The sequence below is a fragment of the Pholis gunnellus genome (assembly GCF_910591455.1).
Source record: "Pholis gunnellus genome assembly, chromosome: 3".
Lineage (NCBI taxonomy): Eukaryota > Metazoa > Chordata > Actinopteri > Perciformes > Pholidae > Pholis > Pholis gunnellus.
In genome coordinates, this window is record NC_136529.1 from 14674963 (window position 1) to 14700499 (window position 25537).

A 25537-nucleotide genomic window follows, 5' to 3' on the forward strand; every position below is an offset into this window, starting at 1 on the left:
TCGATCATTATTTTTCAATTAATCAATTATTAGTTTTATAAAATGCGAATGTGGAAACTATCACATTTTCAGAATCCAAAAATGACGTCGTCAAACTGCCTGTTTTGTCCCATAACAGGCTGAAAACCAGAGATATTCAGTTGATAATGATAAAGAAAAGAAGGCACCAAATCACAGTTAGCTGAAACAAATGTTTTTTATTTTAGCTTGATAAATTATTTAAAAATAGATGGTCAAAACTGATCAGTAGACTCAATGTGTGTGTGCCACCCCAGAAACATTCTGGCTCATCACTAACGTGTTGTTCGGCCCTCAAGTCCTTCTTGTAAGTGTCTTTGCATGGATGTCAGAGCTGGTCAGAAAGGGTCACCAGAATAGGTTCCTACCCTTTGCCCCCTTTCGCCTCTCATTAAACAGAATTGGATTTAATGGGCAACCTAAATGAGACGCTACATTTTGCAGAACAACGGCCACTGTGGCCACAAAGTGATGATGGTAAATATGAATTGAACAGTACCACCAGTAGAGAAGACTCCTAAAGTAAGCAAAGAGATTCATAATGTCTGACAACAATATCTATCTAAACTTTGATAACATTAGCTAATATTAGAATAGAGTGTATTAAATGATCAGGGGGGGTGGGGTGTTTCTTTAATTTATTTCTAAATAGTCCTACTGCAAAAAACAGACAGAAAAGATTGCAATGTTTACATAGTAAATAAAAAAAGTGGTGAATAAAAACGTAAATGACGAAATATTTCTTTCCCCAAGAATGTTTTAATAAATGTTATGATACAAAGAAATATAATTCCACAAACAAGCCATTTTGAGACACAGAACATAAATATAAAAACAATCCGACTGAGACTTTAATGCTTTAATTGTAAACTAATGTCAATGGTTCTATTGTTGAGGCAAAAATAGTCAATATAGGCCTTGTGGTCCAGTGAAGAGTGTTGTCACATCAAACGCACTTTCTAGTTTTGTTTTGAGTGCTTTAGGAAGTACGATCGTGCTCTGTTACACATTATTTTATAAATCTATAATGTCTGTTGTCGATTTTCTTATCTTATTACTTTTTGATAGTGTATGTGTAATTTAACAAATGCTATGTTGGAGCCTGCCTCAAGATACAATATATTAGTTTACTTTTATATAAACATTTTTTTAATATAAAGTTTCTTTTTTATATAAAGGGTTAATGACATTGAGAAACTGATTGAGATTTACAAGAATTCAAATAATGCTTGCCATACGTTTTTGCAATGACTGTTGCATAAATATATTTGGTACATTTGGTAGTTTATTGAGTGCAAAATGATCAAGTATAAAAGAATAAAGAAGAATCTTCAGGAAGCATGATATATTGTAAAAGAAAAAAAAGAAGAAGAAAAAAGCCATATTTCATTATTGTTCAATAGGAAAAAGATGCGTCACATTATTGTGCATGACTCTGTTATTCCAGAGTCATGCACATTGCCCGTGCGACGTCTCTTTGAATCTAGACTCGTGGCACTTTTCCATCAGTTGCAGTTCATCTCGGTCTGTAAGGCCACTGTTAGTGTTGGCCAGAAACCAGGTTCAGATGGCAAGATTTGCAAAGCAGCTTCCCATCTAAAGGATAGCAGCCGTGCTCATTTGGTTCAGGAGAGAGCTGGATGACGCAGATCTGCAGAAAACAGAAAATACTTGATTAGAGGGTGATTAATGTGTGTTTGCATTCCTATCAGTGTGCCTGTTTAGTAAACACTGTTTGCGTGCAGAATGCCTACCTCACATCTGTAGCAGTTCTCGTGGTACGAGCGTCCCAGGCATTCAACATTATAGCTGTCAGTACCATCATCTTTTGGAATGATTAGCTGGTTGCAGGCGTTACACTTTGGAGCATACTTCCTTTAAAGACACCATTTTAGAAGAAAGAAAGTGAGGCAAAGCAAGAGTGAGTTTTGCAACCCTGTGTTGTAGGTCTACAGTGAAAGTGATTTACACATTAGAACGGCTTCAAAAGCAATTTGTTGATGTCTTATCTCAGGAAATGTTACACCCAACCTCTTTGGTGAATTGTGTACAGGACATTTTGTCGTGTGATGCTTGCCATAATTGTTAACACTCATACCTGTAATAGTCCTGGAGGCAATAAACTTCTCCAACTTCTCCCTGAGCAAAAGCTTTCTCCCCAATTTGCTGTTTACATGTTGCACAGGTGAAACAAGAAAGGTGGTACACTCGCTCCAGTGCACGGATCACCTGGTCTGTGATAACCTCCCCACACGCCCAGCAAAGTTCCAGGCTGGCCTAAGAGACAGAAATAAATGGTTAATGGAATACATTGCAGTATTAAAAGACAATACCACATGTTCCATTGTTAAACTCATTCAATGCAAACCACTTAAGTGTGACTGTTCTCCAAAAGACAGCTTAGTTTAAAAAAATAGTTTTTCCCACTTTCTCTTTGCAAAGAATACAAACCGGATTGGTAATTCCTTTATAATGAACATCTGTGCTACTTTTATTTTGTACATGTCATTTAGACTTGAATTCAGTCTAACTACCCCGTGCACTAACATAACATTGATCCTAAGAACAGGTGACATAATGTTGACTGTGATGGAAAGATTTCCCGACTGTGCAAGTTGATTTTCATGTTGTAGTAAAAGTAAGGGAAACCAATTGCTAAATGGAGGGTTTGGGAAAACCACAATATAAAAAGAATTCACAGCAGTCTTTAGAAAACAGTTAGCATAAAACATACATCATTTGAAGTTAATGAGAATGCAACAACATTGGTATGGTCCTTTTAAAAAGATTGTATTAATATTTGCAGCTTTAATAACATCCAGTCGTGCAACTGTATTGACTTTGATCTACCTGGTAGCAGTCATCACAGAGTGGGATGCCGGCCTTGTTGTAGTACTGTTTACCAGCCAGGGGAATGTGACAAGATCTACACTGGAAACAACCGTCATGGTACGTCCTGTTTAAGGCCTCTATTGCGGGTTCAGAAAGAGCCACGGGTTTCCGACAGAAGCCACACACATCTGCATGGTACACAAACATCAAATTACAAAGCGGATTACATTTATATGTATTGCCTAAGCGGTAAATGTGTAACTAGAGATCACGTTACCTCTACTCTCCCTGCTCGAGTCTTGGCCATTTTTATGGATCCCGTGGGATTGTTCATCTTGGTTTAACCCACTAGATTGTGTGCTCGTTTCCACCTCAAATGTAAAGCACATTGTTAGTGTAAGTTCACATTTGAGTTTGGCCTCACAAGGTGAACCCCACACTGAAGTAAATGCTTGATTTTGAACAAACAGTGGTCATGTTTGATGCTCGAATACAAATATTGGAAGATTAAACCCATTCAAGCAATTTTTACTAAACTTGAACAGAGGTAGAAAATACAATTTAAACCTAAAATAATAACAAAAGTACATTTCTTTACAGAAAGACAAATATGAGGCGCCTCTGAAGGAATTAGATAACCAAAATAGTTGGGGTATACAAGTATTTTTTGCTAAGCCCTTATCCAACATATTGAAAACACAAACAAAACATTAATAAAACATGAGATACATTATATAGGTAGAAGAAAGAGAAAGTATTATTAGACCTCCTGCTGTAACTCAGCCCATTTTCCTGATCGGCACTTTAATTGTTTTGCACAGAGATGGGCCTGCAAAGATGGCAACTAAACATATAAAGATATCTACAGCTTGGAAAGTGTTTTTAATCATTCAGTCATATCTAAAACATAACTGTCTTTTCCTTCATAATGTGTTTTGCAGATTATTCCTTACGACCACTGCACATCATAATACAGGATCTGTAAAAGTTGTGGAAAGTTGTAATCCTTCACTGTGGGGAAAAAAAATGACTTGTCTACAGTAGGCAAAGTTTTTTGAGGAAAAGTGTGATCAAGTGTTTAAAACTGTAAATGACAGTGGTAGACATGAACATTTGAGTGATGCAACTGGGACAGAAGTCTGCATACCTCTCTGTTGTAAACTGGCTGCTGGCCTGGGGTCAGAGGGTGGGAGAGAGGCGTCTGGGCAGGAGGAGGAGGTGGAAGTGCTGATTCTTCAGAGAGCAATGTTCCCTGAGATGAAGGCAGCGCAGCAGCAGCAGCAGGAGGAGGAGGAGGTGGAAGTGCTGATTCTTTAGGCAGCACAGCAGCAGCAGGAGCAGGAGGAGGAGCAGGGAAGAGATCTGTTTGACAAAAATATATATATTTTGAATCACTTGGTAGCAACTTATACAGATGCTTTTTATTTAAGTGTCAAGTAAGCACTGAACATCAGGAATATACAGTAAGTAGAAAATATTAAAAATGATGATAATATTAAATGAATATAAAAAGGTGAGGAATAGAAGCGTATGAGGTTATGTCTTCTAAGCATGTGTTTTGCTTCTCATTGTCAAACTGAAGTGACACATTTTCTGCATGTTCATAACATGCCAGATGTGTTCAAATGTAGCAGCTGTTCTTCTGAGATAATACTTTATCTTTTCCAGCCTGATACCATATAATACATCCTGAATCCGGTGCTAAAGAGGAGATAAGAATGTTTACAATTAAAAGAGTAATACTCAATTTAGCGTTTGCACTCCTATAACGCTGTCGGGATCTTTTATTGCGTTTTTTTCCCACACTTTCTTCTTCCTTGTCACAACCTGGTGCCCACATTACCCACAATACAGCTTGATCGCTGTCAGTCTGTGGTGTTATGCTAGTGGCAGTTAATCTTGCCTCGAGCCGCTAGCCTCAAGCTGAGAAGGATAGCGGACTACAGCAATCTGTTAAACTCATTTATTTCTAACTTCACAAAATTATTTAAATTTTTAAAACTCGTTGTCTTCAGCCCCTGAAGACACTGAAGAGTGACATCACCTGAGGCAAATTATCAGCATTTCTTAACTTCTTTTCAGATAGACAGTTTGACTCCCTTGTAAACAGACTTCAATGTGTAAACGCGATGGTGTTACCCTTTAAACAATATCAGAGGTCTTGTAAAGAAGGAAAGCAATATAATGTCATTTGTATTTGGGGAGCATCCTACAAACAGCAGCAATCATATACAGTAGTTTTGGAATCCCTCCACCTCAACAAATGATTCAAAAACAGACTTCCAAAACAGAGTTGTGGAAGGACAGGTCTAAAACATTATAAAGGTCAGCCAGGCCCTGGTGGCATCACTTACATAGAGGGACATGTTCTGCATGTATTTCAGATGCTCTAAGTTTTGTCCAGTTTGCCTTAAATCCAAGATGAAAAATAGGTTTAGTCATGAATACCTGCAGCACCTCGATCGTCTCCTCCCAGCTGTGCTCTGCTGGGTCTGGGTTGGGCAGGTTTTGGGCTCTGAGGGTCTGACGTTCGGGCCGTGGCCCCCTTGAAAGTCCGGCCTTTGCTGTCTATGCTGCCATAAGACTCAGACTGCTGGTCATCCTCTTTCTTGTGTCTGACGGCGGGGATGTTGTCGCTCGGGCTAACTCGTACAGCAGTGTGCGGCTTGTCTCTAACTGCACCACTGTGAGCTTGGAGGACGGGCTGCTGCTGTGTTACAGTGGCTCGATGTGGAGCAGCCAGAGTGATGAAGAAAGAAGACACCACCCTTTTTGGTGGAGCTGCTGATGCCATGACTGTATAAAACCCACATACAGCCTATAAGGAAGACGAAACAGTTATTATCTGCCCTCAAGACTGCTTGCAACATGTTTTATAGTTCTATGGAATCATAGGAACACACCACAGACTCAACACTACTTGATCTTGAGCAACCAGAGTGTAAAAAGACATAATGATATTGAACTTGACATATTTTTTTCCTTTCATGTCAATAGTGTTGAATCTAAGTGTACACACCCTCTCAGTCAACTTTGTGGGTGCGCTCACTATCACTTTAGAAAGGTAAACTCACACACTCACAGCTCTCATTCCCTATAATGAATGGTTTAAGAGTCAGCAAGCACACATCTGAATCATTTGTTTCCTTTAAACCCACTGACTCTGGCTGTGAGCTGCCTTTACATACCTGTGAGAAAAAGCGGTTTGGAGACAGCTCAGTCTTTTCCTCTTTCTCCTTCCCTGCTCTGTATCTCAAAACTTCTGCTGTGTTTTCCCTCCTGTAAGCTGCCACTGAGAGAATACTTTACTCCGGTAGAGAGGGAGACTATCAGCAGAAGGCCACTCCTTTTCCTTCTGCGCCTCCCTCCCAGACTCTCTCGTCCGTCGACCCCTCCTCCTTCTCTGGCTGACTGACAATACCACCTCCCTCCCGACCGTAAAAGGTGAACAGTTAATCTCGGGCAAAGTGCAGTAAAAAGCATGACACATGCATCCACTATGAAAACTTGGCAGGAACACACACAAACACACTGGCATGCATGCATGTAGAGACACAAAGAAAGTCATGCAAGTCAACAGTTGGCAAACTAACCAAGAGCAAAGTCAGACTTTTTTACAAATGAAATATACAATATCATAAAGTATCTCATAAGGTCTTTGCCCTCAAAAAGACTCACTTGCTCCTCCTACTCCTTTATCTTTTTGCATGCCAGCAGGATGTGACTGTACCTGCCTTTTTCTATAAACTCTCTATCTCAAACTGTCCTCTTTCTCTCTCCTGTGCAGCTCTGCCTTATTGTTCTGTCAGCTTTATTTTCCCTACCTCCCTCATTGAGTCTGCCTCCTTTTTCTTCTCCCTCTTTCCTTCTTCCCTTCCCCCACTACATTATATCACTTTAGCCTTGACTCACTATCAGTGTCTCATGGCATTGCTTCCATTTGTGCCCCACCGACGTCTGATAATATGGGGTGGACTTCATCAGGCTCTGCTGATGGAGCTTCCTTGGTTGAAAGCAGCCGTAAAGGAGCCGCAGCATTACAGTGCAATGAATCAGGGCATTGTGCAAGAGGAGATATTGGTGTATTAGGAGAGAGAGAGAGGGCAGGGGGGGGGGGGGGGGGGGGGGGGGGGGGGGCGTCTGTGAGAGCCATGAAAAAGCTGCTTTGTTGTGTTTGGTGCTCTCCACCGGAGTGAGTCCAAGCAATATCAGGTCTACTGATCAGCAAATATTGTGGTTAGTTTCTGGAGCCAAACCTTTTAAGGTCTACTCCCCTCTTGAGAGTCAAAAAGAGGGAGGATAGAGTGAGAAACTACATGTTGAATATGTGTCAGAGTGGAAGAAGAGAGAGGGTTAACAGGAGACGGCGATGAGGAGAGTGATGGGGGTCTCTGTTGTTCCAGCTCTGTGGAAAGGAATGCTGAAGTGATGTCACGGTTGCAGGAGGGAGCATGCCTGCTGATGACACAATCCCCAGACCTCCATGCTCCTCCCCCCAACAGCCTAAATCCTCATCAAACCCTCTGAACCTCTTCACTGCTTCTACAGCATGACTTTTCAAATCACTCATCAACATCACAATGTTTTATTTTCTCAGCTTTTAAGTTTTATATACTTGGTTGAGCAGGACAACTTTTGAGATAGAATGAAGGGAACGGAACAGGAAGAACCCCAGTAGACAGGAAAAAACAATGACAATTGCATGTTTACAAATATAATTGATGTTGATTTCCTAACTGCAAACATCTGCAGGGGTGGAAAAACTACTTCTCAGGGAGAAATAGTTACTTTACCAAAATACCTCAAGTAGGAGTAAGATCAGGAGGCAATAAAGTTAAGGAGAATGTGATAGACAGAGGCTGAAGTATTCTGACTTTTAGTTAAGCGTCTAGCTCCAAAAAAGCAAGATCCTACATTTCCCATAATGCAACTGGATAATGTATTTCATTAGAACCCACTGCCTCATACCCACTTCTTTTAAACTTCACATCTGCTGTTTGTCACGCAAGCTTTTTGTTGACTGATCTCCATGTATAAAATTCTCTCTTGGTCACTCAACTGACCAATGTCTCTGCTATTAATCAATGTGTTTCAAGTATTATTCATTCATTTCTCATTTCTCAAAGAATACGGCTCCAAAAATGTGTAGTTGTTGTCGAAGATTTGATCAACTTAAGCTAAACCAGAATTAATGTGTAAAAAGAGCCTCAAAAAGCCCCTCAATTACACCAATGAGTACTTTTTTAAATACTGTCCATCTCTGAACTTATTAAAGATTGTAACCATTTCAAAATACATGTTTTGACAAGCCTTCACCCTGTACTGGTGGAGGTTCATTCTGTTTACATTGTGTACATTTCATGCTCATCTCTATTCTAATCAATGGCTTTATTTCATTTATTTGGTATAATTATGCTGTTTCTATAGATTAAAAAAAAACATCTTCAGTACAATTTATGTAATGAGCAGCTTGACAATACGTTGTCATGTATGTCTTCCATTACATGAGGCATCAAAACAACATAATATCAATAATCACATTGGCTAAATCTTTAAGTTAATACTGGAAATAAATGGTACAAAATTACAAACTCCTTATTCTTTCCTTCTGTTTAAAATAAGACTCAATAACAGTTAAGTAGACACATTATCACAAGCGCACAATGATACTTTTATTATTCATCAAGTTTTGGCACATTTTGACATTTGAGGTAGTTTCTGGTGTTTGAGGTAGACTTCCGGTGCATCATTAACTGTCATCTGATGAAGTTTTCACTGAGAGTTCCTTTGTTTTGTGACTGGAGCTCTGTTTTCGTTTTCTGAAGCTTGTGTCTTCTTATTCCTAAAGGTGAAGCGTGACAAATTAATGTAATTTTCACATTTCTATACATTTATACAATGAATCCAGAAATAGTCATGTTGTAGAAATGGCAGTTTAAATGCAAAAAAAGGGGAACCATAGAATATATTTGTGGAAAACCTTTAACGCAGCTTTCAGCAGGTCCTGAGAGGGCAGCAGGCAGACTGCTTCACCCAGGAAACTGATGAGGACGTGCAGGACATCAGACCAGTCGCCCACCATCAACATGAGCACCAGTAAGCCTCCCAGTCGCATCACGACAGTTTGCAGCAGGGCCTCCCTGCCACTCTGCCGCTGCTGATCCTCTGTGCAAAATAAAAAACACAACAATGATGAAAGATCTTTTGTGCCGTGTGACATGATTCTCGCTTGTTTTCTGAGATACGGGTTGTGCTTTTGATATCATTTGTATGGTTTGTCTCATATGTATTGTTTTTCTTTTGGCCTCATTTTATATTTATATATATTTTATATGGCCTCATATTATTGGTTCCATTTTCAGTTGCATCACTAATGGCCTACATTTTTTTACTTTCATTTGTTGTCTATTATTTGACTGAGTTGCGTCTTTTTGTTATCTGTCACTATACTAGGTGACCAAACTAGTTTCTCCCCTCGGGATCAATAAAGTTATCTAATCTCATTTCAAATATTTCTTCCTCCAGAAGTCTTCTTAAAAGGACCATTATCATTGCCTATATGGTTGACCAGACGATCACCTTGAATGTAGACCAACAACATGGTGTAGCAGAGTGTCAATGGAGTCCAAAACTTTAGAGCATCTTTCTGGGACAGGAAGTGGTCATAAACCGTGGCGGTGGAAGCCACAGCTGCTAGAGCAAAGGCCAAGACAACCGCTCTTTGTAGTGAAGCCAGTATGGTGTGTCCAGAGGCCAGGAGGGTGATGCACTTCCCACAGTAACGCTCTCTACTATGTAGTGGGTAGAGTCTGGCCACATGCCTCCACACACCGTGGCTGGCACTGGCCAGTGCCCAGCTGAGAGCAGCTGCCAGAAACAAGCTAAAGGAGCTGTGTAGAGCCCCCTGATGGAGGAAGTCAAGAGTACAGGTGAGGCCGCATCCCAGGGAAAACTGGCACTGGGTCAGGAGCAGGTCTATGCCTCTGCCTTTGGCATCCTTAGTTCATATAGACACAAGAGTGTGGGTTAAAATAAATTCAGATCAGTGTCGAAATATCTGTATCTGAACACAAGAACAAACGGCGATAGTACACGCGCATAAAACAAGTCTAAATCAATGAGTTATCCGTTGCTCTGTTTATGTATTTGATAACTCACCAGTCCTGCTGATGCCCAGGCAGAAACAGCTCTGAGAGAAAACTCCAGCACTATCAGAGAGGAAACCCTCGAGCCCACCAGAGACAGGAGGACCGTCAGGAACCAGAACTGCAGAACTGTTATCCAGTTCCCTCTCAGAAGATAGCCAGCTGAGAAAAAACTCTGTTTGCTTTCAGTTTCCGTCTCAGAATCACTGTGTAGAAGGGAATATTAGACATGAATATACTTCACTTAAATACATTATGTGATTTCTCTCCTTTTTTATGGAAAAAGCTCACCTGCATGTTTGAATAAGGTTGTAAACTCTCATCAAATGGCACAGCACTGATATTCCACATGCGCCCACGAGCCCTTTGAAGCATAAATAACATCACAGTGTAACATTTTTTGTGAAGAAACTACTTTACAGAAGTTCTGGGAATTTAGATTTTTTTTTAAGTGTCATGAAGAAGAAAAACATACCGTCAACTCACCTTGAAAAAAACAGTCTATTGGGTTTGAATCAAAAGATGTCATTTCAGAGGTTCCCGTGATCCAGGCGAAAGAAAAAAACATGTTTGTTTTCCTTGTAATATCTCAACAAGGAAACACAAAAAAGTGCTCTGATCTCTCGCTCATGCTACTTCAATCTAAGAGCCTGATCAGAAACTACAAGTCAGTTAATGTTGAATTACTGTGAACCCGACCGTCACGTTGCCTTTATTTCCTCTTTCTCATCAGGTCTGAGTGGGCTTTGTGTTTCAGGTCCAGAGGTCAAATGTTATCAGAGAATGGTTGTCGGTCTAATCATTTCCCGATGAAAGAATGTGAGACTCTTCTCAAAAACAGAGCAATCAGACACCCTTTAAATGGCTTTAAAGAAAAGCACACTTTGCTTACAATGCGTCTTAGATATCATGCATTTCAAATATGCAGCACTTGAGTCCAAGAGGATACAAAATCAAATGTATTTAATGCTTTTTATACAAAACACTTTATTATTATTATTATTATTATTATCATCATCATCAAATGTTTTTCAAAGGCTTGAAGTACCCGTAGGTTAAATTTCTGTACATAAAAACTTCAAATCACTATGTCAGTAAATAAAAACAATCCCATCAGATGTTTTTCTTTACATATAACATACAAGGCAAATAGAATTATGTATTAAACTGTGACAGCAGTCATACTGGGCTATAAACAACACAGAGCTTATGTTTCTATAATCCAGTCTTTTTCTTCATCTCATCGGCATTCAATTGATATGCCTGGAAGCACACGGGTCTCCCTTCTCTCATTTCAGCCGACACACGAAAGCCTATTGCTTGTAAATTCATCATTTGAGGTATTAAAGTGAAATTAACAGCATATATATTTGAAAAACGTTATAGGAACTCCTGAAAATGTTTGTGAGAGTTTGTGCAACATTTGTCAGACAGAGTGAGTCTCACTTAAAGCAATAGTTCAACATTTTGGGAAATACGCTTATTTACTGTCAGCAAGAAAGCGAATAAGCACATTTACCAAAATGTCAAACATTTGCATTAAATTCAATGTCCAGAGTCCAGTCAATCATGTGCAGGATGATTGGGATGTTTTAGCTCCTCCCCTGGCTCTGGTTGTCCTTCACCGTCTGTTGCCTCATCAGATCCCAGAACAGCATGCTGAGCATTGTGTGTGGGGCCAAGCGCAGGAAGACAGGGCCCATGCCTTTATACAACCCCAGCAGGCCCTCGGCTTGGCACACCTTCTGCAAACAATCTGAAAATCCACGATACAGACTCCCCTAAACAGCCAGAGAAGGAAGACAGTAAGTCTCAGTATGTATTTGATTCATCTTGTGTGCCATTGTTGAGAGCAATGACTCATTTGATGAAACAAGGTCACTCAAACTCACCTTACGAAACGCATCCACTGGCTGGTTGTAGAGCCGTGTGCTAATGACGTCAAACGGTGTCATGCTGATCGCCACAACGACTCCACTGATCATGGCGGCTATCAAAGCTATGAGCCAGCTGTTTGGACTAAACCACTGCAAGATAAGAAATGAACGGATTATGAACTGAGGTTTGACGCTTGGCTTATAGCGTGACGGCAACTGTTCGGGTACATGTGCTGTAAAAATGTCAGCTGTTTATCACGTATACCTGGGAATGTGACACCCATTCCTTGGCCGAGGTGAAGGTTGCCAGTTGAGCAGCTGATCCCACCATGACTCGAGGCACGGCCCCGTTCACTCCTCTCCAAAGACCAATTAAACCATCTCTTCTATAGATGGTAACAAAGGCATCAGAGGCTCCCTGAAATGGACGAAAGCAAAGGCATTGGTGTGTTGGAAGTAGCAGATATAGCACCCAATGATACAGTGTATGTCTCTCTATCATGTGGTGGTAGTAAATAGTGATAGAAATGTGTTTCTGATGGACTTTAAAGCTTTTTTCATGCATACAACTTTGAGTCATACCAGTGCAAAGTAGCAAAGCACTAATGTTACGTGTTTAAATGTGCATTGAGACCACTGGGTCTTGTGATCAGAGCGGTATTTGTTTTTATCCACCCCTACAAATTATACATGAACATTATGAGGCACCAGTACAAAGTTTAAACACCAAAATTAAGTATCTATCAGGGGTGGACCGTAAGTACATTTACTCAAGTAGATTTATCACAAAATTGTACGTAAGTATCTCCATTTTATGCAACTTTATACGTCTACTTGAGTACATTTCAGAGGGAAATGCTGTTCTCTATTTTTATAACACATTTATTTGCCAGATAACAATTATAACAGGGAAAGATGAGAGGTTCAACATAACCAACAGAAGGGTGAGGGAGCTGCTCAGTCAAGTGCAGCGTATCCACACCCATAATATCCTGAGAGAACCTCTAATTAGACAGTAACTGAAAGCACCAGTGTGGGTGGACTGTGGGTGTGCTTTCAGGTATTGCTTACAAAATACAAGATCAATGCATACATTTCTCTGCCTTTCTGCGTAAACTTTAACTGTATCAGCAGTCTCAAATTAATAATATAAAATAATATAACACTCTGCATTACTTTTGATACTTTAAGTAAATTCTTCTGGTAATATTTACATACTTTTACTTATATTGAAGTATGTTCAGTGTGGTACATATTTACTATGACATAATTCCAGATAAAACAACACACAGTGTCTTCATGTGTCTTACAATGAACGTGTCGGTCTTACCAGATGGTTATGCTGGTGGCCTACAGCTATGGCTTCCACAGTCTGAGCCTGCAGGTGAGTCTTCACCTATGAAGAAAAGGCCAAAAATCAATCCAAGTAGGGACAAACCAGACTTGTTGTAACCAAGTCGGCTGATGTCTTCGATGCCAGCATGAGTTATGCAACAATAACAGGTAGCTCTGCCAATGCTTACCAGGTGCGATTCACATACAACACAAACTTGTCTTTACATATTCCTCAGTGATTCATTCGCACAAAACCTCAACGATCAACCAGCAGTTATGGCTCGCACAAAACCAAGAAGTCTCTCCACTCGATCTCGTACAGAATGTCAATAACCTTCAGCCAACCTTCTTTTCCTTCACTCGCTGCCAACAGCAAGGAGCCAGAAGGAGCTGTATATTTTGGCAGCAGTGGGTAGGTTGAAGCAACGGCCATGATTATATTTAGTGAGAGAGATAAACGTGTTGTAAAACAATATGGTCTTTCCATGACGGTGCAAAATGTTGGAGCTGGTTTTAAATGACAGCTGAGGCAGGAAAGCAAAAACACTACTCCTCTCGAATGAGGAGGGACGTGCAGAGAACGTTCACATATTGTGCTTTAAATCACGAGACAGTGACATTTGACAAAGGTGTGAATGTCAAAATATTATGAGTCTTGTCTGGTTTTATAGATGCAGAGTAAGTCTGCATGTAATCTGACAAACACTGAATGGGACATTAATGTGGACAGCTTGGGGGGGGGGGGGGGGGCAGATGGATAACAAAAATATATATATTACTCATTCATATGGACAAGATATGGTTAAGTCAGCTTGAGATCATATTGTTTGATCTTGTATTCTTTCATAAACTAGAGTAGACGTCAGGTGACTAACCACACACACTCATGTCATGTCACGGATAAAAATAGACATTTGTGACGCCTGTCAAAACTCACAGACATGCACCCTGAGATGGAAGACCCCTGCGATAGAGGAGACACTTTTAGTAAACCTACCAGGTATGCAGGAGAGGCAATGAAGGCACCCAGCGCCCCGGCCCCGGCCCCTGACAGAAGACTGCCCCCGTGGAACGAGGTGATACCCAGAGCTTCACAGTAGGAGTAGGAGCCCAGCCTCACACCGTTCATCACACCCTGGTACATCAGCCCGACTGAGAGCCCCTTCTGCAGGCCCCGGAGGCCGTCTGCGCGGCCCACCACCCAGAGGGCCTGCAGGACTCCGCGGTAGTGTCTCTGGTAGGATCCCCGTGCACGCAGCTCTCCCTGAAGCTGCAGACGGGTCTTCACAACCTCCAGGGGATTGGTGAACACACAGGCAGCGCAGCAGGCCAGAGAGCCCAGGGCAAAGTCCAGAGGAGGCCAGACACCTGGAGGGGGGGGCGAGGGTCCCAGGACGGCACGGGGTACAGCAGACACAGTGGGTGCCATCCTGTGGGAAAGCTGGGTACCAAACACAGACTCTTCTGGTGGAGTTTTCAGCAGCTGAGCACTGGGCATCCCTGTGAAGTGTTTGTTCTGTCAGTTCTTGGAATGACTTGTCCCCCTTTTGTCAGTTTGTTAGGGAACAGAGAGAGGGTGTGGCACTTGCTACAGAACAATGAAGTCAGAAACAAATGCTATCAGCTTTTGTGATAACTTATTTGACATCTTTTTGCATCTTTCTCCCGTGACACTGAGCGCAGGTCAATGTGCCTCTTTGGTGTCCTTCCGCAGAGACCTTTTCAGGGAGCTTTCTTGACCGTCTGCACCATCTGCAAGAGAACATGTATTCATGTTGAAGTAAACATTTTTTTCAATTGTGGAGTTCAGGAAAGTTTACACAAGGCTCAGCCCTACGTCTGAGGACAGAGCGCTTGTGTGTCAAAGAGGAAGAGTTCCTGTTGGAATGGAAACATCAGGATTTAGCTCACATGACAGACACATTTTAGAAACCTGTCTACTACACCTGATAAAACAGAACATTTTTAAGAGCAGACAATTGCACACACAAGATCACCTGACCGTAACAAGTCCCACGCCACTCCACTCCAATTCATTCAAACCAGCATACAACTACACACAGCCACAGTACAAGTACCAGAGGCAAACACAGTCAATTAGAAAACTCCTCTCACGTGCCTTTTGAAGAATTATAAAATATCTCTTGAATTTGGTTACTTCATTCAGAAACTCTCAGTGTTTAGTGATCCTTTGCAGCTCCATTTCCCCCCTCTCCCCATCATTGTAAACATGTGTCCTCAGCACATTCATTGTCAAAGTCTCCTCCCACTGCCTCTCACCAGAGCCAATACAATGTCAGTCCTGCCTGCCACATCACCATTGCCTGGAGTCTGCACCAATCAAATGGCTGGGATCCACACTGCCCCCACTCTGGACCAATAGGAGCTCTCTGGGTAAAAGGTTGTTGTTCAAAGAGGTGGGGTGGGGTGTCTCGGAGAAAGGAGAGCTATGGACCCATGCTGTCTAAACAAGGTTAATCTGCTGAAGAGAGTGTGGATAAACTCAGAAACAAAACAAAACTAACCTGTGCTGTTTTACCTCTGAACCAAATGATTTAACCAATTATATTCTTACATGAACGACTGTTTTAGAGATAAGTTGAGCGGAAAAATAGAGCAAACAGGGAGATGATTAGGTAGTTCTGTTAACAATAAACATGTTCAGAAGCATTTGTTGTGAAGTGGGCTATGAATTACATTTGGAACAAATGACGCTACTTGTTGAAATGACTCATCAATGTGCCTTTTTATTTATATGCTGCATGCAAAGGAGCCACTAGGGGGCGCTCTATTACAGCTCTACAAAGTTAAACGACTCAGATTTCACTCCCAAGGCCTCTGAATGAATAAACGAGCAACAACTGAGAGTTCATTCTTGATCTTGGAGACAGCAGCGGCCTAAAACAATCTCACCACAACCATTGATGTGTAGCTGTCCGGTAGATGTCGAAGGTTTCACATGGTCTTCCTCAGCAGATGGATTTGTTGAAAAAGACTTCTTCTGGAAACAGCCGTAATAATTAGAATCTTATATTGTAAACTGAACACCTAATGTTGGGAAATTGAATAACAACTAAATAGTCTGCCTCATTGTGTAAATACCACTGGACTCGTACCATTAAAAACAAAAAACATCCATCTTTAAAAGTTTCCCTGGTCATTTTAGTTCAGCTATTTCAAAATGCCCAAATCACAGCTTGTTCTGTTCGTTTATCACATAATCAGACAGAAAACTAGAAAAACTTAACTTAAATAAATCAAGTTGCTGAAGTTAGATTGATTGAATTTAAAATCAGACATAAACATCCAGGCAACTGAGGATACTAAACTTGAACATTATGTGAGTCACATGATCAAAGGAAGAGTTCAGCCTCAGCTCTTATGGGATGACTGTAGAGATGAGAAAGATTGTTCCCACCGCAGAGCAGCTGATATGATTACAGAGTTGGTGGTGCACGGATTCAAAACAAGCATCGACAATATCACACCATATCCATTGAGTTTGGGTTTAATTACATTGAACTATGGTCTGAGTCAGGTGTCCATACTTTGTTTGGTTTGTTTAGCGTTTCACAGTCTTATTCACAATTTGGATTTTTGAATCTCAAGTTGTATGTCTTTTTTATGATTGTACTATATTAAATTACTTACTGGAAATGTCAGTAGTTGTTAAATGTCATATTTAGCTTTTCAGTTGCTCATACAAATTCAAATAATTACGTCTTTTCTTTGCCTCCATAGGTCTCATTCATGTCTGCTTGAGTTCATGCAAAAAAAATACAATATATAAATATATAAACATCTCAATATCTATGACAACTCTGCGACTGCCATCTGCTGATGAAGATTGTGTTACAAGATTTAAAAAATCCAGAACAGCCACTAATGTAATTGTCAAAATAAAAGCAGAAACATTTGATAAACAGCAACAATATGAACAGTGTGACAGAGCAGACATGGAGGCCTTTATTGTTTAACTATGTTTATAGTACAGTGCCACATCTCTCACCCACCATGGCCCCTGACACACATTAGTCAACAACTTTTAACCACCACCGTGCACACATAACACACACACACACACACACACACACACACACTCACACTGTTTTCAATGTAAACATTGCAGGCTTAAAGAGTGATACAAAAAGCAAGGTAGTCGTCAATCGCCTCCGCGTCCGTTATCCCAGAGTTCCTCTATTTCAAGAGTTCAGAGGAGGGCGAACAGAAAAACTGAAATGTTATCGTTTGGCTGATCCCCTTTTGGGGAACAACAAAATAATGTCCTGTTCTCTCTAATCACTGCAGTCACAAACACACACACACACACACACATACACACCGTCAGGATTTTCATTCAACCAAATGTATTTATCAAAGTGTAGTTAAAGTGTTTTATTTCTGAATGCTTGTAGTAGGCAGAAGGGAGAATAGTGAATTTATGAAGTGGAACATCTAATAATGATTATGTTGTGTTTCCATAATCCTCTCTATAGGAAAAAGGCATTGCGTGTCAATTCCCTTGTGTGGTGACAGGGTGAAGTCTGTCTTCCCAATCCCGCCTGGAGCTGCATTACCTTTTGGCTCGTACAAAGTACAAGGCGTTGGTTTTTGGGTAGTACTTCACATTCTGTTTCTTGTCCATTAGGCCCCCAAAAATGATGAGCTCACCCCTGCCCTGTACCACTGTGTGAAGGCTGGTCTCAGGAGGCCCTGTAACTGCAGCGGGGGTCCCGTTCCCATAAACTCTCCAGGACACCACCCGAGCAGACTTGGCCCTGGACACATCCAACACGTACATCTGCATGGGCTTGCAGTTGAGAGACTGGTACAGAGGTTTCCCTACGTTCAGGCTTTGGGGCGGGTGATGGCCAAGACGCCGTGCAATAGGTGGGATGGCGTGTCCATCAGCTACAGCAGCCTGTGGAGGGCTGGAGGATGAAGACGGAGGGGTTCCAGGAGGACCCGCTCCTCCTCCTCCACCACTTCCTACAGGAGAAGCCCCCTGTGTCTGAGGGGAAGGCGATGACGATGAAGACGGTAAAGATGTGGAAGATTTGTTTTTCACTGCCTCCAGACCTCGTCGTAAGGCAGCGGGGGACACTGCCCCCGGGGGAGTGTGTGGGGAGCCTGCAGGAGGTGTATGCAGGCCATTGGTGCTGGGCACCTCAGGGTGGTGAGCGGCAGAAGGGGGAGACTCCCAGCCATAGTCTGTGGAGCCAGGTGGGAGAGGGCGAGAGGAGGGAGATGCGGCCTGGGCTGGGCTGGTTCTTGGTGAAGGGGAGGATCCATTTAACAAGGGGGGAAGTGGAGGAAGAGGAGGGCTGTCTGGGCCTTGGGAAGGAGACGGCTGTTGGGATGAGGACGGGCTGCCTTCTCTGGCACTTCCTCTCGCTGAAGGTCGAGGTCTCAGCGTGCCCCATCGGCCGTTTACACACGGAGCCTCTTCGACGGCTCCCAGGACAACACCGGCAGCCCCGCTACGAACAGGAGACTGGGAGCGCAGGGAAGGCGGTTCGGGGCCCAGAGGGCCAGGTGTGGCACTTATTGGGGAGGGCCGAGAATTAAGACTCGGGCTGAGCGGTGCACGGCCAGATGGAGCCTGTGAGAAAACCACCACACACTGGCCCACCTTCAGGTAAATGAACAAAATGAGAAAAAACGACACATTAGTGATCATTCTTATGCTCACACACACACACACACACACACACACACACACACACACACACACACACACACACACACACACACACACACACACACACACACACACACACACACACACACACACACACACACACACACACACACACACACACACGATATTTACTTACTCTACAAGCTGGGTGACACCACAGCTCCGGCGCCCCATGCTCCTCGTTTTCCACCTTCAGCTGCTGCCACCTCCATGGTGGTGTATCCATGTGGAGGAGCCAGGCATCTTTAAGGAGCTTTAACACACAAGACAACAGAATAAGTCAAAACTGTAGTCACTTAAAGTCACATGGAACATTTTCTAGAAGATATTGATGTGCTGTTCTGATACTATAGTGATAAAAAAAACAAAAAACATACTGCATTAGGACCGCCACAGCCTCCCAAGATGAGCAACGTCTGATCGTCAATCACAATCTAAAAAGAAAACATTTAAAACGTAGTCATTTAATTTCATATGAAAAAGTTAAGTGGAAGTTTCCAGCACGTCAAGTGCATGGAGATGGGACAGCAGTCTTCAAGGGTCAAAACTCCAGCGACACTTTAAATAACTTCCTTGTCAGATCTTGTTGAGAAAAGTTGAAATGAGCACTAATACTAGGAGGAACGGTGAATTTTGTCTCGCTTGAATGTTGAAGCTTACTTGTGATTGGCCTCCTCGCGGGTGGGGTGATGGGCCAGATATGGGTGGTTTGGACCAGGACCACTGCTCCAGATCCAGAATCCAGACTTCATTACTCCTGATCAAAACCATCAGAGGGGACATATGGTGAGGTGTGACAGCCAAAGATTTTATTAACAAATATACTCTTCACAAAGTTTAAGGCTCAAAGCTGAAATATGTATGGTTTTAAAATGAAATAGCATTACTCCTAAGCTTCCAGCTCCCTGTCTCTTAGGTTTCTAGTCTATTGTCCTCTGTTTTGAGTAACTAGGGGTTGATTACTGAAAGTGATGTAACTTCATTACCTCAGTAAATCATATACTCACAATTACCTGACACCCGAAGAGTCAATAGCAATTTTACCGTCTACGAACAACGAGGTAGAACACCTTTGCAAACACTAGATGCCCCGTCATCATTGCAGCTCAGCTTGGATCATGTGTAATTAAATACAAGTAATACATTCATACATTTGCCGTGCTCCTAGTGATCCCCCAAACACCACCATGGTGTTTCCAATCACAGAGGAGGAGTGGCCAGCCATAGGTGGAGGTCCATGTGTTGTTACTATACAGTTCCACCTGAGAAAGCAGAAGAAGTGAATCACAAGGGAGGAAATGATGACCAAAAGTTAAACTGTACAAAGTTTGTCAGTCACTTGTCACAACGTCATCCTTTAACTCCCAGTGCTGAAGTGTCTCTCACCAGTTCTTTGAAGGAGAGTAGGTGTGGATTTCATCAAAAAACCTCTCTGGTTGGTGCAGTGGATATGGGCTGGGACGAGTCCATCCCCCGAACAGCACCAACAGATCTTTGTGCATCACTAGAGTTGCCCCAGCTTTAGGAGACGGATAAGAGCCTGGAGGAGGAAAAAGGGATTCAGATTGTAGCTACACATGTCTGAGGTAGTATGTATGTATAAATAATCTAGTAAACATATACCAAAAAATATGTTAGTGGAGAAAAAAAAAAGTAAAACATGGCAGTAAAACGACGTAATTATTTTGGCCACCTCATATTCAAGTGACAAAAAATGTTTAAACAATTTTCATTTTAACCCAAAAGGCTGAATAAGCTTTATATTTTACAGAAATAAAATGCAAGTGCACGAGCAAAATCATTTTACTACAATCTCATTTCATCAGTGCTTCTTTTTTTGTATTTCCACCTCTTCAAATACTGTGTTCTCAGCTGCTTCTGCTGAGCATCTGACTACTATATTCACTTAATGTGGTTTGCCCTCCCACAGTTCCCCTTATATAATCCCCAAATGGAGTCTTTTTTTGTTTTTTTACCAGAGCTACATATTGTAAAAAGGGTTCAGATTTCTGTTCACTGCTAGCAGCCTATTCGTACCTGAGGCTAAAGGGCGGATCCACTCCTTGCTGTTCAGGTCAAGTCTCCACAGATCATTGAAGGCAGCATTGCAGCTACTCTGAGTGCAACCCCCGAATACATACATGGACTGGTTTGAGTCATAATAGCATGCACCTGCAACCAAACAAAGAACAATTAACAGCAAATTCTAGCAAACAGTCAGTGTTAGGTGTCTTTTTTTATTTTGCTTTAGTGCCAAGAGCAGTCAAACCAGTGCCCTGCCTTTCTAAAGGGGTAAATAGAAGACAGCTGACTTTACAGTATGGTTAGAATTAGTTTTTGAAAACTGTCTTCCTTAAAAATGTACACATGTTCAGAACAATTGTGATTTATTCTACATCAACAAAAATATAACCTTCAAGATAAGAAGCCTTTTATGTCAGTGCATTAAGCTACAGCAATTGACACTGTGACATGTGTACAATTCAATGCTTATCACAAGAAACTGTTGACAAAAATGTTTGCATCAGCTTGATGCTGAAAACATAAACAAACACGTGTTACTTCTGTAACACTAAATCTATCATCAGTGTTGTGTCTAGTGTCGCTCTTTTCATGAATCACTAATCTTATCACAGGGCAGAAGATATTTTATATATACTGCACACTGGACTGATAATCTGATCCAGGGTAGAAAAGAAAATGTATTCTCACTCTGCAATTTGGGGTCAGTTTTGTCACTGATGTTTGAAATTTGTACACATTTGTCACACTTTTGTGTTGCCCTCTTGATTGTGTTTTATGGAGCAGAAATACTGACACTGGTCTGATCCACAGCTAAAACTGCACTGAAACACTTTCAGATTTTGAATGCATAACCAAACGTTCTGTATTTTTGATATTCTGGGGGGGGGGGGGGGGGGGAGTTTATACTTGACGTGTAACTCATTTTTAACATGAAGTTTTATAACGCAGCATGTACTGACTGTGTGAGAAGCGCTGAGTGATCGGGGTTCCTGGATATGGGTACGTGCGACTTTCCCACTGGATATTTCCCTCCTGGATAGCTCTCAAGAAACCGTGGTAGCACTGATAAGCAACACCTAGTTGAGATGAAATATTAGTAAACAACAGGAACACAGAAAAGTGGATAAACAGCTCATTTAAATTACTTTAAAAAGTTAAGTACATTATCAAACGTTGCCTCTCTGTTTCACTGCTCTGCCTGTAGTGCAACGCCCACTTCCACTCACTATAAGGTTAACCAGTCCACCTTAAGATTCATGTTCATACAAGGCTACATAAACATGAGGCCTACCTTTAATAAGGCGATACCACTGCTTACACACGAGTGCAGCAGTCTTGTGCTCCTGGTAAGGTGAGAGGAAGGACAGAATGTATTCAAGAACTTCTTCTGGCAACTCCTCCATTGTTCTCCCCCCTCCTTTGGCACCGATGTCCATGTTCCCTTCTTGTCGGCAGGACCCCATGTTTGCCTCCTCTTCCTCTGTTATCCCAGCAGGCTCCGCACCATCGTCCTCTGTATCCATGGCAACAAAGCATCCATCCTCATTATCATGGGAGCGGGACATTATGGTCTGTTGAGACATGGGGAGACATGCTAGCGATATGTGTTCAGGAGCATGTTTGCAACCAGCTACAATTAACTACACTTTAACAGTGATTACACATCTGCATGTATTCTGATAGACTCAGTAGACTAACTCTAACCCACCTCAGCCCTAAATGTCCTTTATTTGATCTTTGAGAGGAAACTGTAAAGAGGAAAAAGACTTTGAACTAAATTGGAATAAATTTGTTCTTACACACAAAATGACACTACAAAGCTATGACGTTACCCATAACAGTTTTTTAAAGCATTTAGTTCTCTGTAGTTTTGGTTGTCACATCCATTGTCTGAAACGGGTGGTGCCTTTTCTAGACTAGAGTGTCCCTCTTATACCGTTAGCTACATCTAACTAGCTGTCGTTAGCCATCACATATCTAATAAAATGTTGGGTTGCTAATGCTAAATACCACCTAAAGCTAACCACCTAGGAAAATACACGAAACTCAAGACAAGTTAAGTAAAGTAAACACCCACTGGCTTATGCTACAAAACACCGACTAACCGACATAGACACGTTACTGGATTCAACGTTTGCTCCTTAGAGAATACATGCTAGCACTGGCTAACGCTAGCTAACTGATCATGAGCATCAAGCTAACGTTGGCTAACATTAACGAATCTCTAGCTAACGACGTGACGTTATAGCAACAGCTTACGCGTTTTCTTAAAAATACCTCTGCTTGACAAAAGGTGTTAACTCCCAACTTCTTAAGTATTTCAATGTCGCGAGAACCTTTCAGGGCAACAGTCTCTTCTAACGTTACACCCAACTAACAAGCTAGCTAACTGTTATCTTCAGTCTTGGTAATCTATGCTAACGTTAGCACGAGCAGAGGCTGTGAGCAGGAATTAACTAGCTCCTCTAATGTCAGATAAATGTTGTCAATTTAGCTCCTTAACTGTTGCAGCATTATTAGTACCGTTGTTGTAGACGGAGTCTATTTCGGGCTCTGAGTGTATTTCCTCTCCTTCCCCCGGTATCAGCTCCGGAGGTTCCTCTGCAGCCTCCAAACAGTCGCCATCTTCTGCTCCGTGAACAGCGTCCTCCGCAGCACAGCGACGCCGTTGCAGCAGCTGCGGACTGTCTGTGATACCAGGGTGGGACTTTCTGTGGGTTTGTGTGTGGTACCAGGGTGGGTCTGTCTGTGGGTTTGTGTGAGGTACCAGGGTGGGTCTGTGTGTGGGTTTGTGTGAGGTACCAGGGTGGGTCTGTGTGTGGGTTTGTGTGTGGTACCAGGGTGGGTCCTCTGTAACTAACACTGCGCCCTCAGCACCTTTTGGAATAACCCCTATATAATTACCCAATTTTAAAATGTAGCAAAGAAAGAAAATAGAAAGAAACTCTTCAAGTTCTTTGACATTAAGTGACGTCTCCTCCACCTGTAACTGTAACAATATATGTAGTATATCTGTTTTTAAAGCACTGAGCTATATAATACTGTAAAATACTGCTGTAATGTCATACTCCAGTGTTGGCCAGCTAACATTTAAAGTTTCTTCCATACTGTTTTGATATGCAATGTACTAAGTTAATATATATATTTAATGAACCCTGCATATATAACTGGTTTCTTTACTGTTGCATAATAACCAAATTCTTCAATCACTATATTGATGATGTTGTTTTGAATCATGTACAAACGTCTACAAACAAAAAATTAAATAATAAACTAATAGAAATCATTACTTACAAATACATTTCACAAATCCTATCGTATTACAGTATGTAGGCAGCCACTTGAATATGTAACTGTATATATGTCATTCATATGAAGTACCAAAAACCATGGCAATTTCATCATCAGACATTTCAGGTACACATGCACCTTCTTTATTAGAAAAGGGTAAAAAGACTCGTGGTTTAGACCTGCAGAATGAGAGATGCCAACACTGTGTAGACAAAGACAGAACAAACATTGCTGCCGCAATTTTGACATTTGTGGTGCAGGCAAAGTGTTACATCTGCAATTATTTTGTAGCCACTAATGTCTTCCATTAAAGAGGTATATCTATGCAACACAAAATAATTAGTAATGTAAGCTAACCATTTTTTTACGCTGAATATTTGAACTATAAATACAGATTATTTTTAAATGGCCTTAATCTATTAGCCTATTTATTAAACAATTAAAAGTTAAACAGATAATCAACAGTCATGCTCACACTGATTCTAATATAATACACGATTGTTGTTCATATTGGGAGATTAACTGCAAAATAAACAACAAACTGAATCAATGACTCATCTTAAATAGGCTAGAGGCCATTTTATTTGCTATACACTGGAATCATATGCATGTCCACATATGATCAAAAATGTATTAAAATGACAGAAAAACATTTATTTTGAAAGAGTTGGCTGTACATGTTATATTAACGTAAAGTCTCAACATCTGTCACAAAGTGTTACATTAACGCACATCATCTCTGTACATTGCACACATGTGAACTTTTGTACATTCCTTTGACAATATTTAGCAAATTCCTGAATAAAACTGTTCAACTTCAATTTTTAAATTGATATATTGTACATATATTTTTCCAATATTTGTATTGTATTTATGATTCTTGACTGTTTACAGTAGCATGCTTGCTTTTGTCTTTTATTTTCTCTTACTGTGTTTATTGTAAGCACCAAACACCAAGACGACAAATTATGTGAAAACCTACTCAGTAATAAATGTTGGGATTTCTGATTCTGGTGCTGCATTCAAGTCACTACCGTTTATTTCCCGGTTGTAATTTACTAGCAGTTGTATCCATAGACCATATAAGAAGGGTTGTAACTACAAAGTTTGGTATTTTGCTAATCCCTCCAAACAGACAGTTGCTATTCCAGATAAATTATCATCATAGTCATATTTTGTCAATCACAATATTTCACTTTGGGCCTTTATGTGTTGTATTATGTAATTTATGTATGTTTTGTTCAATGACCCCATGGTGTTTCTGTCAGTGCCCCTGTCACTTGAACGCAGCATTTCCCTTCACCAACACCATG

General features: G+C 41.3%; 4 protein-coding genes across 5 annotated transcripts; all 4 read right to left on the reverse strand.

Annotated features, from left to right (window-relative positions):
• Positions 1–763: 763 nt before the first annotated feature.
• On the reverse strand, positions 764–6147 carry fblim1 (filamin binding LIM protein 1). Its single transcript, XM_079183920.1, has 8 exons — positions 6039–6147; positions 5299–5668; positions 3998–4212; positions 3128–3221; positions 2869–3038; positions 2117–2295; positions 1773–1893; positions 764–1669 (listed from the first exon to the last, which is right to left on the reverse strand). Exons 2-8 carry the CDS (start codon positions 5642–5644, stop codon positions 1559–1561), a joined length of 1236 nt encoding a protein of 411 aa, XP_079040046.1. The 5' UTR covers positions 5645–5668; positions 6039–6147; the 3' UTR covers positions 764–1558.
• A 2539-nt stretch (positions 6148–8686) lies between these two features.
• LOC306715843 (transmembrane protein 82-like) lies at positions 8687–10563 on the reverse strand (the record flags this gene model as incomplete). Its single annotated transcript, XM_079186322.1, has 6 exons — positions 8687–8692; positions 8831–9015; positions 9430–9847; positions 10009–10201; positions 10287–10359; positions 10482–10563. The coding sequence occupies 6 exons, from the start codon at positions 10561–10563 to the stop codon at positions 8687–8689; spliced, it is 957 nt and encodes a 318-aa protein (XP_079042448.1).
• Positions 10564–10949: 386 nt separating this feature from the next.
• Positions 10950–15457, reverse strand: slc25a34 (solute carrier family 25 member 34). The gene is made up of 6 exons (XM_079157083.1): positions 15327–15457; positions 14205–14959; positions 13203–13268; positions 12138–12290; positions 11888–12022; positions 10950–11776 (listed from the first exon to the last, which is right to left on the reverse strand). Exons 2-6 carry the CDS (start codon positions 14703–14705, stop codon positions 11588–11590), a joined length of 1044 nt encoding a protein of 347 aa, XP_079013209.1. The 5' UTR covers positions 14706–14959; positions 15327–15457; the 3' UTR covers positions 10950–11587.
• A 1289-nt stretch (positions 15458–16746) lies between these two features.
• fbxo42 (F-box protein 42) lies at positions 16747–23574 on the reverse strand. Of its 2 annotated transcripts, none has more exons than XM_079156451.1 (10): positions 23457–23574; positions 22225–22504; positions 21893–22009; positions 20946–21080; positions 20295–20448; positions 20060–20170; positions 19569–19665; positions 19286–19342; positions 19045–19161; positions 16747–18839 (listed from the first exon to the last, which is right to left on the reverse strand). In XM_079156451.1, exons 2-10 carry the CDS (start codon positions 22496–22498, stop codon positions 17781–17783), a joined length of 2121 nt encoding a protein of 706 aa, XP_079012577.1. In that variant the 5' UTR covers positions 22499–22504; positions 23457–23574; the 3' UTR covers positions 16747–17780. The 2 variants fall into 2 exon arrangements, with proteins under 2 accessions (XP_079012577.1, XP_079012578.1); XM_079156452.1 differs by having other exon boundaries at positions 22225–22446; positions 23457–23508.
• Positions 23575–25537: the final 1963 nt, after the last annotated feature.